Source organism: Megascapheus bottae, chromosome 10 (genome assembly GCF_031878675.1).
Source record: "Megascapheus bottae isolate mThoBot1 chromosome 10, mThoBot2.hap1, whole genome shotgun sequence".
NCBI classification, from domain to species: domain Eukaryota; kingdom Metazoa; phylum Chordata; class Mammalia; order Rodentia; family Geomyidae; genus Megascapheus; species Megascapheus bottae.
Window position 1 is genome coordinate 21,985,529 of NC_143518.1, and position 14,889 is coordinate 22,000,417.

Consider the following 14,889-nt stretch of genomic DNA (forward strand, 5'->3'; position numbering starts at 1 on the left):
CAATCCCTGATTCTATAATTTTTCCAATCTTTCCCCTCCAAAGGCTATCATGTAAAATGAGAAAATGACTATCTGTATCTACTTCACCCTCCTCCTTCTTTACCTCCCAGCTCCGGTTAGGGAGACAGGGTGATCAATCAAGTATTTGAATTTATTCCTTCGAATCGGATGCTGCCAGACATGATCTACCGCACGTGGAAGGGTACCCTGAGAAGGAAAAAAGGAAACATTCAGAAAAGTCCAGAGGGGACACTAGTCAAATAGAATTAATTCTATTTCTTTTTAATCTTTAGGTAGTCATACAAAGACGTTACTATTCAAAATGCCAGTTCACAAGTATAATGATCAATGTCACCCTTTCCATCATTCTCCCTCACCCTTCCTAAGTTTATCTCTCCAGACAATTTTCCTAATTTCACAGAATATGCATCAGTGCACTTGAAATATGGATACTGGGTTTAAATAACACCATCTTATTCTTACCACCATCCTGGAGTCTTGATAATGAGGACTTTTTACTCCATTCCTAAGGTTTTCTCCAGAAGGCATGTCCTTGATTGTTCCCCTAGTTTTCTTGCCTTATATATAACACTTTTTTGAGGTGTAGTTCCCACCTCCAATCGTGTTTTTTGCTTTTATGAGCTTTGTGCTAGCTACATTCAGGACTGCAATTGGTGGGGCGGAGGATGAAATGACATGAGTCCACTTGCAGTTGCTAGATTTCTAATAAAGACTCCTGATTCAACCTCTCAAAATGTAGCTTCTCTGTATCTGATTGAATTCCAGTATAACATATCCCGCCCACATTCCTGTCTTCAGTAGTCTACCCACCTCCACTGGCCTCTCCCACATGTTAGGGTTGCCAAAAGGACTTGGCCATGTGGTTCAGTCAGAAAAGATTTTTTTGGGAAAGCCAAACCACTAGACTGCACTCTAGGATAGGGTACAGCAGCTGTAAGGGAAGAAAGATTATGTAGGAAAGAGCAAGAAGATAGTGTGACCTCAGAGCCTGGAGGAGCTGCCACAGACCACCAGGCACCCCAATACAGGTTCTAAATTCAACCTCTCAAAATGTGGCTTTTGTTTTCTTTTTCTTTCTTTTTGTTTTTCTTTACCAGTCCTAGGTTTGAACTCAGAGCCTAAGCACTGTCTTTGGGCTTTCTAAAAAGCCTAGAACTCTACCACTTGAGCCACAGCACCACTTCCAGTTTTCTGATGGTTAATTGGAGATAAGAGTCCCATGGACTTTAGTGGCCTGGCTGGCTTCAAACTGTGATCCTCAGATCTCAGCCTTTTGAGTAGCTAGGATTACTGGAGGTGAGCCACAATGCCTGGCCCGCCTCCGACTTCCCCTTTTTCTTTTTATAGAGACTTTGTTCTTTTTTTTTTGTGGGGGAGTCAGTTGAGGGACTTGAACTCTGGGCCTGGGCATTGTCCCTGGACTCTTCAGTTCAACGCTACTGTCCTACCCCTTGAGCCACAGTGCCACTGGCTTCTCTGTTTTCTTACAACACTTCCACTTCATGAAATTATTTTTAAAGTTTAATACTGTCTGGAATATAAAACATTATATATATATATATATATATATCAAAAGTTCTATGTAAATACATACTCACCTTTGGAGTCTTAGTTTTCTTAGGAGGCAATAAGTTTTCAGGACAGGGGCCAGCATTGGCTGCATAGGTTAGAGAAAGAAGAACTTCCTCAGGGATTGATTCATTCTGGAGAGAAGTGGGAAAGGGTTTGAAACCATCCACATTATTTTTTTTCTCTTTTAGCTCAGGAAGTCCTAAGAAAGTAATGGGAAAGAAAAGCTTTTACTGTAGTATTTTGGAGAATTAAATGGAACTTCTTAGTCTTCCTCATCTGTATCTTTTTACCACACAGAAAGATGGCTTCTAGTGGACAAGAATAGTAACAAACAGGACTCTGATTCAAAAAGTACTGTACAAACTTACGATGTTTTATTTAGACAAGTGTGTCAGGAAAACATAATTACGGTACCCTGAATTTCAGATGAAGAGATGCGGAATGGCCTGCCATAGTGACTCACACCAGTAATATCAGCACTTAGTAGGCTGAGACAAAAGGAGAGTGAGATCAAGGGCAGCCAGGGATATATAGTGAGTCTGTTTCACTCCATTCATCCCCTTCCCCAAAGAAAAGACACAAAATAAAAACAACCAACCAGAAGCTGGGAATGTAGCTTAGAGGTAGAGTGCTTGCCTGGCATGCACTAAGCCCTGGGTTCAACTCCTCAGTACCACATAAACAGAAAAAGCCGGAAGTGACCCTGTGGCTCAAGTGGTAGAGTGCTTTGGGGCAGTGCCCAGGCCCTGAGTTCAAGCCCCAGGAGGACTTGGGGGGAAAAGAAAAACGGTGAATGGTGAATTCTGCTAATAGCCAGGATAGTTGATGTCGCAGCATCCTTGAAGTTTACCTATTGTTTCCTTATCTACACTTCTTGCTTTTTTGTTGTCAGATGTTGATACAGAATGCAGCCATGTGGTGGGAGTTTTCGGAAGAGACATAATAAACAATGGCTCTTTGTAGTCTTCGTAAAGGAAAATATTCTTGAGAAAGTTAACTTAGGAACTACATCGGCCTTGAACGAGGACTTTCCAGATGCCCCGCAGTCCTACAGGAAAGACAAAACAAAGGAACAACGGGACACCAGCTAAGGACTTATTAAGTTTAGGTCGGGGTCCGGAACTCCTCGAAGGGTTTTCTCCTTTCGGGGAAGGAGGGAACCCTTGGGTGTGTCGTCGGGGGGCGCAGGGCGGGGAGGCGACCCCACCGACCGACCGCCGGCACTGGTGCGCGGCCGGTTCCAAGGGCTCAGGACAGGTCCCCAGTCCGCACCACAAATAATGTCCTGACGCACTTCTGCTCCGCAGACTCGGGGCTTGGGCTGGACGAAAAAAATCCTTTCTCCCTTAAAACCAACGAGAAACGGATACGCGCGGCCTGCACCCGCAAGTCGCGCTTCCCGCCCGGCACCGGGCCGCCCCACCTCGTCCCGGAACGCCCGCGCGTCGCCATGGGAACGCAGGACCCCTGCGCCCGGACCGCCCTCCGTGGGCCTGTCCGTGGTGGTGCCTGCAGGAGCGGAATTTCAGGGATGAAACCTGGCCCCATACGACCCTCTCCCGGACTTGTAGCGTGTCATGAGTCACAGCAGGAGTTCGGTAGCAATAAAGAAGAGACATGGTGTGCAAATGTCACGAAATTAGGCCGCGTCTCCCAGTGAGGGGCTTCAGGCTGTAGGCGGGGCAGGCGAGCCTGTTCTTCGTCCGTTTAGGGATTTTTCCGAAAGCCAAATTCGGGGAAAGGATGCTACCAAGGACTGTGCGGCTCCAGTGTGTGAAACTGGCTTAACTTTCAGAAGAGAAGAAAGCCCTGTGAGTTGATCATATTGATCAGTGCAGAGCCTCGTGACTGGACAGACACCTTCAGTGTGCGGCCTGAAAATCAAGAGTTCTGTTTTGTACTGAACAGAACTAAGGCTCGGGATTCCAGAGTAATTGCAATGAGAAATATGGCCAAAGGGTCCAAACCCAGGGAGGTTTGTAGACAGTGTAATTTACGTGCAGCATCAGGGCAACCATGCCATCCGAATTTGTGACATTTGTCATAGAATGCGTTTGCTTCTTAGCCTAATTATGTAAGGTTATAGCTTTTCTTCAGCAAAACGAGGCATATCCTCATTGGGCCTATGCCAAGGGCCTAGTCCTTTGTGTAAAGCTCAGAAGGCAGGCACACACACACACACAAAGTCTGAAAAGGTGCATGCCTTTTGATCAACTTATGATGTGGTTTGTATGTACATGTGTGTGCAGGTACTGGAGCTTGAACTCAAGGCCTAGCTTTTTCACATGAGGCCGGTGTCTACCACTAACCACACCTCCACTTCTGTTTGGAGGTTTGTTGGAGTCTCAGATTTGTCTGCCTTGGCTGGCTTTGAACAGAGATTCTCAGATCTCAGGATTACTGGTGTGTGCCACCAGCATGTGGTTATGTCTTATTTTTAAAATAAATTTGGGATGCCCAGAAACCAAATTTCCTTAGTTGGCATAGGTGCTATATGTCTGAATCTCCCAGGTACTTTTATTTAGGAGACAGAGAAGAAAGTTTGTTTTTAGAGGTGTTTATTCTCCTTTATTGAGATATACACACACACACTTTTTTTTTTGGTCATTGTGGGGCTCAGACTGTGAGCCTAGGCGCTGTGCCTGACCTCTTCAGTGCAAAGCTACCACCTTGCCCCAGGGCCTATGCATTGTCCCTGAACTCTTCAGCTCAAGGCTACCCCTACCCCTCTGAGCCTCAATGCCACTTCCGATTTTCTAGTGGTTAATTAGAGATAAGAGTCTCACAGTCTTTAGTGCCCAGGCTGGCTTTAAACTGCAATCCTCACATCTCATCCTGAGTAACTAGGATTACAAGGGTGAGCCTCTGTGCCCGGCTTCCCTTGTTGAATAAATATATTAGATGGAGATTATTTATTGGGGCTTGCGTTTCAGAGTCTCATGCCCTTATTCTGCTGCCTTCCTATGGTTGTTGCTCTTATCATGTGAGACATTCCTCCAGCCCAGCTATTTACTAGTCAATTGAAGATGAGAATCTCTGGATTCTTCTGCCCCAGCTGGCTTCAAACTAACATTATCCTAGTTCCAACGTCCTGGGTAGCTAGGATTACAGATGTGAGTCATTCATATCTTGTTCAAATGTTTTTCTCTTGAGATATTTACAAATGCTTATCAAGAACTCCTGGTAAATCATTTCTGCAAGATTAAAATGTATACTTAGCTGCAATGGCCTAGTTAGGGAAGATGTAAAGCTACTTGTGAACACAGTATTTATGCCCAACACCTAGCTTTGGGTTCACTTTTTCCCCCCATGTACTAGGTTGTAGTTTACTTTTTAGGAGTTTTTTGTCATCTGCTCCATTTTTAACAATTTCATCCTAACAATTCTAACAATTAAAATACACATATACAGCATCATCGAGTTCATATGTAGTTCATTTTAAGGACTTATGATCATCAGAATGGATAGGTGTAATTGTAAGGAGGCAAAAGAAAATAGTATTTCCCCCAAAGTTTACCTTTCTCCCTCCACACTGGTGTCACATTATCATTTGAAACCACAATCCCTGTAGTAAACTTCAGAGGTGCCAAGAACCCATCAACTCATACAACACCAGAATAACAAATCTTTCATGTTAACCTTGTTCAAAAAAAATCTAAGTAAATAGACATAGGTGGACACATTCAGGAAATACATCATAGCAAATGAAACCTTGTAGGAACGGAAAATAATTGGATCTGTAGTGTGAAGAGTTACTTCTTCAAGTGTTACTTCTCTTGTGGGCATAGAAGCAAGTACCTATAATCCTGGATACTTGGAACACACAGACAGAACATTGAAGTCCAGTGGTTCAAGGCCAGTCTGGACAACATAGCAAGACCTTGTGTCCAAGAAATAATTATTTCCCGTTTTTAATCCTGCACAACAGCAATCATATCATTCATTGGCTGAAACTGGGGAAAACATGAAGACCAAGTTGTGGAAGGGCTTTGGAGAGATTTTTATGTCCTTTGGACATACTGACTTGTCAGTACTATCCAGATGTCTGAGGGGAAATGGGAGATAACTATAGATATATGGGTCTGAGAATCTCAGGAAAGCACTGGATAATGAGAACACAAACAAGAACAGAGGACAATCAGCACTTAAAAGGGCAATGGCTATCCTTGGGGAAGAGTTCTCCTTAGGGAACCCTAAGATGTAGTAATAATAACCAATTGTTGAAGTCTTTGATAGATATGAATAATATTACAGCAAAATCTAAGATGAGCAGGTAAGAATTGCCCTACCTAGAAAAGTCAAAACAGTGAAGGGAAAGTGGCAGAGTCAGAAATAAGACCTATTGTGCTTGGCGGGGGCAGGATGAGGGGGCCCAGATTTCTGTAGCTACTTATCATTAAGGAGCATTGGAGTCCTCCAGGACTTCACAGAAAGTATCCCAGAACAAAGTCAGTGCAGCCACCACACATGCACTGAGCTGGCGGAAGTGTTTTTGCAGCAAAACTCACTTTTGCCAACTCACTTTCTAAGCATGTTTACAAGGAGTCTACACACGTCTATTCAAAGCTACCTGAAGGATGCTAAGTATAAACTCATTGGTCTGTGTGTTTAATGTAGCAAGAACAAATTATTAATCTTCCTTTTTTTGACATAGGATCTATGTTACCCAGATTGTCCATAAAATCGTAATCCTCCTGCCAGGCCTAATTAGAAACTTTTCAAAGATATGGCTCAAGGTGGTAGAGCACTACCACTAGCCTTGAGTGAAAAAGCTCAGGGACAGCACCCAGGCTAAGTTAAAAGTCCCACAGCCAACCAAAAAATCAAAAAGAGCACATGTGTCTTTGTCCCCAGTGGCAATAACCACTTAGTGAAAGAAGTAGTCACGGTGTATTTCTGCAGAAATGATGGGTAGTTAGGAGACAGAGGGAGCTATAGTATATAGTACTTCTTGCCTGGTATGTGCTTCTATGGGAAAAATGTCAACTGCTAAGCCTAACAGGTTCCTGGGAGAATGGTATTTACTTAATTTGTGCTGCTGTAACAGAATATCTGACTGACAAGTTTGAAATGACAGGCATTTATTTCTCATACTATGGAGACTGAAAAGTGGAAGATCAAAGTGACAGCAGTTCCTGTTATTTGAGGGCTCTATCCTCTAGAGAGAAGAACTGTGTCCCACTTGGCAGAAGGAAGAGTAGAAGAGGCAAACTCATGTGAAGCAGGTCACTAAGGGACTTATTCTTATCTTCAATTAACAACCAAAAAGCTGGAAGTAGGGCTGTGGCTCAAGTGAGTCCTAGCCTTGTGCAAAAATGCTCAGGGCATTGACCAAGATTTATAATTTATAGTTATAAACTGCTTTATAAATTTGAATCAAACAGTGAGGAAAGAGCACAACAGAGATGGCTAATAACTGTGTCACTGCTTTTCTTGACATAAAGTCACATTGAGCCCCTTATCTATTTCTTGGTAACCTGTCCAATTGCTCCCTTCGTTGTCTTGGAAAAAAAATATTTTTCTTCTCTTTGGGACATAAAGCTGCCTGAAATGAGGAAAGGCACATTTGGGCCAAAGGCCCTGAGTTCAAACCCTACTATCACCTGAATAGCATTGAAAGGCACACAAAATAGTGATTACACGATAAGTTACTGTTAAAATAGACACTAAATTTTTTCTCCAGATATATTTATTTTTCCACAATCCTCATATGTGGTATTTTTGTAATCTTGTATATGCATATGTTTTAAAGTATAAAAGATTAGACTAATGCTAATATAGATCATATTTTAAACTCAAACTGGTTATTAGACATTACAAGGGAGTGGAGAGAGAAATTCAGGAAAAGAACCAAGAATAATGAGTAAGAAAAGGCATCGTTCATTACAGAAAACGCTTTAAAACCAACTTTTGATTTCTATAGGCTTTCTTCTCCCAGACCACCACAGTTCCGTGCACTAGATGTAGCCATAGACACAGGAGCTGCTGCCTTGGCTCAAAGCCTTGAGTAGGGCTCTATCTCTCTTTCTGCCCAGCAATAGCATAATGACACATGCAATTCAAAGTTGGGCACGGTAGCTCACACCTGTAATCCTAGCTACTCAGGAGGCTGAGATCTGAGGATCATGGATCAAAGCCAGCCCAGACCAGACTTTGAGACTCCTATCTCCAATTAATCACTAGAAAATGGAAGTGGCGCTGTGGCCCCAGGGGTAGGGTGGCAGCCTTGAGCTGAAGAGCTCAGGGACAACGACCAGGCCCCAGGGGTAGGGCAGTAGGCCTTGAGCTGGACATGTCCAGAATTCAAGGCCCATGACCCACCAAAAAAAAAAAGCAAAGTACATGCATGTGTAGGGCATGTGAACCATCTGTTTCATAGGTATTTGGAACTAGCCAAGTCAGCTGTACTTCAATAAGCAAACACACCACTATAGCATGGTGCAGCAGCTCCTGACCAGGAACACACCCTGCAGCACACTCAAGCCTGAGATGTAGCAATGTAAAATTTACTATGAGCATTTTAAAAAAGAAACACATGGAGTGCGGCAGCGGGTCTGGTTGGCGGCGGCAGCAGGCGGGCAGGCGGGAGCCGAATACCCCGGGTGTGCATGTGTGGAGAAGCGAAGGCCCCGGAGAAGGGCGGAGAGGATGACTGCGTGGAGAGGGGCGGCGAGGAAGACGGCCTCAACAGGCGGGGAAGATAAAAGGCCGGATCGAGCTGGGAGATGTGACACCACACTATATTAAACAGTTGAAGAGACTGAACCAAGACATCTTCCCGGTCAGCTACAATGACAAATTCTACAAAGATGTGTTGGAGGTTGTCGAGCTAGCAAAACTTGCCTATTTCAGTGATATAGCTGTCAGTTCAGTATGCTGTAGGGTGGATCATTCACAGAATCAGAAGAGACTTCACATCATGACACTAGGATGTCTTGCACCTTAACGAAGACTAGGATTAGGAACAAAAATGTTAAATCATGTCTTAAACATCTATGAAAAAGATGGCACTTTCGACAACATCTATCTGCATGTCCAGATCAGTAATGAATCAGCGATTGACTTCTACAGGAAGTCTGGCTTTGAGATTATTGAGACAAAGAAGAACTACTATAAGAGAATAGAGCCTGCAGATGCTCATGTGCTTCAGAAAGACCTCAAAGTCCCCTCTCTTCAGAATGCAGATATGCACAAGACAGACAACTAAACGAATTTCATATGAACTTTCTTGCACTTGCTTGTCGCCAAATAAAAGAGGCCCATTGATTCCCTCCCCCTTTAAGCTTTCTCCCTCATTCTTGTTTTTCTTGCTTTTCTTCTAAAAGTTTAATACTTTCACAGACTTTTTTTTTAAATCATGTTTGGATTGTTTCCGTTCTCTTATTGTTGTGAGGTGGTTACATTAAGGAAGAAGGTTGATCTGTTTTGTGTCAGTTAATAAGATGTATCCTCCCAAAAATTTGAGTATCAGATGACTTGGAAATTTTAAGCTGATTTTATGTCCTGCTTTTATATTGAAGGTCAGAGTCTACAAATAATGTTGATCTCAAAAGATAAAATGAAGCAGTAGCAATATCTTATTTTCGAATTCGTAGACAAGTGTAGTGTTTTGGGTACTTGGGGTTTGTAAAGACTTGATTTGGGGGATGTTAAACCCTAGACATTGCCTTCACTCCATCTTTAGTCCCTCTGAGCACTCTCATAATCCCTGTAAGAAATAATAAACTTAAGTTTTTAAAACAATTTTTTCCTCTCTAATGGATGGGACAGTCTAGGTAGTGTTATATTTTTATCTAAGTATTTGGTTAAATTGCTTTTTCAATAGTAGGCTGGTTGTTAGATTTATTTTTCTTGCTACTGATGGCTCCTAGAGGCATTAACTTTTGAAGTGTAAGTGGTGAGATTAATTTTTTTAATATGCCAGCAAGAGTTACGGCCTTTAACTGACCTGAAGAAATTTCATTGTGATTGAGTTTTTCTTATATTTTTGTTTCAGTAGGCCTGGCAATGTCTAACCTTAAAAGCTGATGTCATTATAGGTCAGTACCTCTAAATAAGCACCTATTTTCTCTTGGACATATTGAAAAATCCTGAAAGCTTAGACAGACTTGTTGTACAATAAAATGCATTTATTGTCAACTAATATGGGTTGTTAAAAGTGTGGCCACTGAGTGCTTGGTTATAGAGAAAAGAATAGACAGTATTTTTAAGAATAACATAGCTATGCTGTTGCATTTCTGTTGGATTATATCCCAGATTTGCTTTACTCTTGTGCCTATAATATTGAATTTAAGAATTTGGAGTAAGGGGGCCGGGAGTTTGGCCTAGTGGTTAAAGTGCTTGCATGAAGACCCGGGTTCGATTCCTCAGTACCACATAGGTAGAAAAAAGCCGGAAGTGGTGCTGAGGCTCAAGTGGTAGAGCTCAAGCCTTGAGAAAGTCCAAGGACAGTGCTCAGGCCCTGAGCTCAAGCCCAGGACTGGCAAAAAAAAAAAAAAAGAATTTGGAGTAAGAGGAATGGTTAAACTAATTGCTTCTATCCTTGGAGAGAGGTTAGAAGTATAGTGTTAATAATACAAATATCACTGTGATCTCCTGTACTGACAGTTCTGGTTTGTGCCAGACCATTTTCTGGCATATAGGGAATCTCTGACAAGTTGATAACTTTGTAAGATGAGAGATGTCGGGGCCGGGAGTCTGGCCTAGTGGTTAAAGTGCTTGCCTAGCATGCATGAAAACCTGGGTTCGATTCCTCGGTACCACATATAGAAAAAAGCCGGAAGTGGTGCTGAGGCTCAAGTGGTAGAGCTCTAGCCTTGAGAAAGTCCAAGGACAGTGCTCAGGCCCTGAGCTCAAGCCTAGGACTGGCAAAAAAAAAAAAAAAAAAAAAAAAGATGAGAGATGTCTGAATTACTCATTTCCTGCCCATTGTTCCATTGCTAATATTTAGAAGATTTTAGATTGTCAGTAGTGACAGTCCAAGGAGTATCTGATTAGACTTTGAAACAATACACAGGGCTTGTCACTCAATTTTAAAAGGCAGTTTAACTCATGGTATTATCCTTTTATGTAAAATTCTGGGATAAAAGACTCATTTAAGAGTAGATTAAAGGACAAAATTATCTTACAAAGTGTTTGTGCACACTTTTAATCTTAAGTTTTTATTTGAGACTGTGTAAGTGCAAAGTAAAGAAGACTTCAGCAGTCTTGAGTGCCAAGAAAAGAGAGGAAGGAATATAGTTGCTGAGTTTATAGGGTTGTAATCTTACCACGCTGGTTTCTTGGGTATTAGTTTCTTGAAAAGTCTAAATCTAAGCTTAGAAGACAATAAATTTAGCATTAAGCACCTTTACCTTTATGGATAAGCTTCAGCTTGCTCTTGCCAAGAGAAGAGTGCTTGAGTTACAGAAAACATAATTAGTTTGAAGAAATCAGCCCTTTTGTATGTAAACTTCCAGATACCAAAGTAGATTTTGATATACAAATGAGTTTTCTGAGATGATACTGCCTCTATTTCTATAACCCTTTCACCTGGACTATCTAAGCAGTTCTATGAATGTATTCCTAAGTGTGGTTATTGAAAACCAAATAGCTGCCTCATGAAATTAGATATATGTTGTAAAGAGGGGAAAATATTAAAGTTTGAATTGATTGTGTAGGCTCCCTATCATTATAGTTTCTTTTTCTACACTAATGAATGACATTATCTAAATTTTAAGTGTGTGTAATGGGTTAATTGTCCTACATCAAACTTGTATTGAATAATTCCATCCACTTACAGAAGAGAAAGATATGGAAGAGGTAGAACCTGGGCACTATATATGCCTGTGAATCAGTAAAGAGTAAAAGTAATGCTCCTTGTTGAGTTGGTTATTTTGATTTTAAAAAATCTGAGGCAAATCAGTTCTGTTCATTGGAGCATCACTGATTATATCATTTTTCAGGACAGTTACACTGGGGCAAATAGGTTAAAATTGAACTGTATGGTATTTGCATTTAGGTTCAAAAGGACAGAATCTGTAGAAAAATCTATGTAACATAAAATTTGTCCAGATTTGTTTTCATTTGGAGAAAGGAATTCTGAAATATCTCTAAAGCAGTTTTTACTCATCAATTGAAAGTCCTCCAAACAAAACTATTGGGAAACTATGGTGTGTAGTGGTGGAAAAGAAAAGCTCCCTCAGTTTTTGGAGGAAATAACTTTAAAAATACTTAAATGGCTAACTTTACTTGGTGCAGTTAAGATAAACTTGTCAATTTTACCATTGCTGTTACATCTGAAATAAACTAATGTGATGTTCTGGTAAAAAAAAAAAAAAGAAAAGAAACACATAGGCAGTTTTTATGTTAAGAGAAAAACCCTAAAATTCCTGAAAATCATCCCTTTTCTCTTCAGCCTAAATTAACTATTAAAAAGCTGGATGCACTGGTACCTCACATTTGTAATCCTACTCAGGAGGCTGAGATCTGAGGATCCCAGTTCAACAAAAAACCTGAAATGACACTGTGGCTCGGTGATACAGTGTTAGCTCAGAGCACAAAAACTCAGGGGCAGTGCTCAGGTCTTGAGTTCAAGAGCACATTCCCTCCCCTTGCAAAAAAGAAAAAAGAAATACTATCTTTTGTGCCTCTGAAAAAAGTCCATTTTATTTTTTTTCTGCTCAAGGATAGCGCTCTACGTTAAGCCACAGTGCCACTCCTGGGTTTTTGGTGACTAATTGGAGATAAGCATCTTACAGACGTTCCTGTCAGGTCTGGCTTCAACTACCATCCTCAGATCTTAGCTTTTTGAGTAGCTATGCTTACAAGCACAAGTCACTGGCACGGGGCTATATATACTTTCTTAACCTGCTAACTTTTGCCTTGCAAACACTAAGAATAAAAATATTTCCCATACTCCTTTGGCTTTCAGATGTTGTAGGTGACTCAACAGTCCAATTAAATGCAAACAGGAGACAAGCATTTACCAAGGCAACTTCAGGACTTCCACCCACCACCACCAAATTTACATTGCCTTTAACTGGTATGGAGAATAAAAGCTTCCAATACACTTCTCCCACACCTAGAGGCACTAAAAAGTCAAATTAGATATCTTAATAAAAGGTAACTTAGTATATATGATTAGTTACTTTCTTGTATGATCGTTGTAGTATTTCTTTTTGGTTTTAGGTTTTTTGCCAGTCTTGGGGCTTGAACTTAGGACCTGGGCACTATTCTTGGACACATTTTGCTCAAGGCTAGAGCTCTGCTACTTGAGCCACAGCACCATTTCTGGCCTTTTCTGTATATGTGGTACAGTGGAATCAAGTACTCTACCACTAGGCCACACTCCTGGCCCCATCATAATATATTTTTTTGGGGGGGGTGGAGGGGTAATTATGGGGCTTGAACTCTGGACCTGGACCCTGTCCCTGAGCTCTTCAACTCAAGGCTACTCCCCATTTTCTAGTGATTAATTGGAGATAAAGAGTCTCATGGCTTTGTGGCTTAGTAGTACCAGGGCTGGCTTTGAACCATGATCCTCAGATCTCAGTCTCCTGAGTAGCTAGGGTTACAGGCATGAGCCACCACGCCCAGCCCACCATAATGTTTCTTACAGAAAAAAATATTTTAAAGTTATTACTTTTCAAAAGAAATAAAGCATTTGTAACTGAAATGGGAAAACTTAAAAACTTTTTGAAACACATTAGCCACAGATTTTAGTTTTTATTTTCTAGTGATTAATTCAAAGCCTGGACTGGCTTTGAACTGAGTTCAAAGCTAGGATTACAGGCATGAGTTACCATACCCAGCTAGTTTAATATTATCATTTAAAATATAGTTCAGGAAAAAAATCACTAAAAAAGCAGCAAGGAACAGGAGAGCTTTTTAAAAAGTAGCCGTTATCAGCAATTCAGTATTCAGTTCCCTCACAACAAAATTCTCATGAGAGTGCACAGGTGTGCCTAAGAAGTCCACTTTCTTGCTTTAAAATACTAGCTTATTCATAACCAAGTCCTAGACCAATCTTTTCCTTCATTGTATTTAAAATGTAGTTATACATTCAACTGACTAACTCTGCCAGAAAGGACAGGCTATATCCAGCAGCCCTGCTGGGTACTCTGGCAGAACACTGCTTGAGAACACATAGGACAACTTTGTAGAAGTAATTTTGAAGTACACTTCTGTCTGAAGAAGTTAGAAACTGCCCCAATTAATCTGTATCAAAATTAGGATAAGTATATTCAACAGAAATGTTATATAGATCGATATGTATCTATGAAATACAAACTCTCAGCTTAATTTTAATTACATTCTAAAATTTATGTGCCAGTGATTCCATATAGAGTCCCTTCTTAAATACTTGTTAAGCATGACATTTGAAATATGCTGTAAAAAGTAAGAATAAATAAAACAAGCAATCAAAGTTGGAGACTTATGGTCTAAATAGTGTAACTATTAAACTGTTATCTTCTTGTGAGATTCAAACTGACTTGAAAAGACTTCCTGCAATACTGGATAGTCATTAGACTGCCAAGAAAGTGGTATTCTAGTGGTGGATCAAAGCAATAATCATTTGAAAAAATTCTTAAGTCTCATTTCTTTGGGTAGGAAAGTGAATTGGTCCCTGACATACATTCCTCTTGCTGTTCTGTTTTTCAAGGTGATACTGGAGTTTGAACAAAGTGTCTCATGCTTTAGGCAAGTATTCTTATTTTGGCCATGCTCTCCGTCCTTTTTGCTTCCCTTTTTCAGGTAAGTCTTGTTTTGACCAAGGGTCAGTCTTGGACCTTGACCCTCTCTTGATCCTCCTATGTACCACTACTTCTGGACCCAATGGAAAAAGATTAGATTTGTAAACAAATATAATCACACCTCATGCATAGAAACAAAATAACCCCTTTGTACTACACTGCATTAGGAATGGACATCTTATAACCTGAAAGTATCACATAACAAAGTACATGACCCTCAAAAACAATCACAAACTGGACACTGGTGGCTCACACCTGTAATCCTAGCTACTCAGACTGAAATCTGAGGATCACAACTGAAAGCCAATAGGGTAGGAAAATCTGTAAGACCCTTATCTCTAATTAACCACAAAAAGCCAGAATCGAAGTTGAGACTCAAGTGGTAGAGTGCTAGCCTTGAGCAAAAGAGCTCTCTGGGTTAGTGCCCAGACCCCAAGTTCAAGCCCCAGTACTGGTGCACACACACACACACACACACACACACAAAATAAATTTATTTCATCTAAAAATATACTGTTAAAAATGAAATGACTGAGCAGATGCTTCAGAAGCCAGCTTCTAG

At 40.9% G+C, this 14,889-nt stretch overlaps 1 protein-coding gene and 1 pseudogene across 3 annotated transcripts in view; one reads left to right on the plus strand and one right to left on the minus strand.

Moving 5' to 3' along the window:
- Axdnd1 (axonemal dynein light chain domain containing 1) overlaps positions 1–3,026 on the minus strand; it is a 72,378-nt gene extending 69,352 nt beyond the window's left edge. Inside the window, exons 1-4 of one of the 3 annotated variants that reach the window (XM_090340337.1) lie at positions 2,977–3,026; positions 2,444–2,641; positions 1,620–1,792; positions 104–207 (exon numbers count right to left, since the gene is read on the minus strand). In XM_090340337.1, coding sequence (XP_090196463.1) covers positions 104–207; positions 1,620–1,792; positions 2,444–2,534 — 368 coding nt within the window. In that variant the 5' untranslated portion in view covers positions 2,535–2,641; positions 2,977–3,026. Of the gene's footprint in view, positions 1–103; positions 208–1,619; positions 1,793–2,443; positions 2,863–2,887 lie in introns of those variants that run through there. The other 2 variants (XM_090340336.1, XM_090340338.1) reach the window with 2 other exon arrangements.
- Positions 3,027–3,043: 17 nt separating this feature from the next.
- LOC150057700 (N-alpha-acetyltransferase 50 pseudogene) lies at positions 3,044–9,288 on the plus strand (annotated as a pseudogene).
- The last annotated feature ends 5,601 nt before the right edge of the window (positions 9,289–14,889 follow it).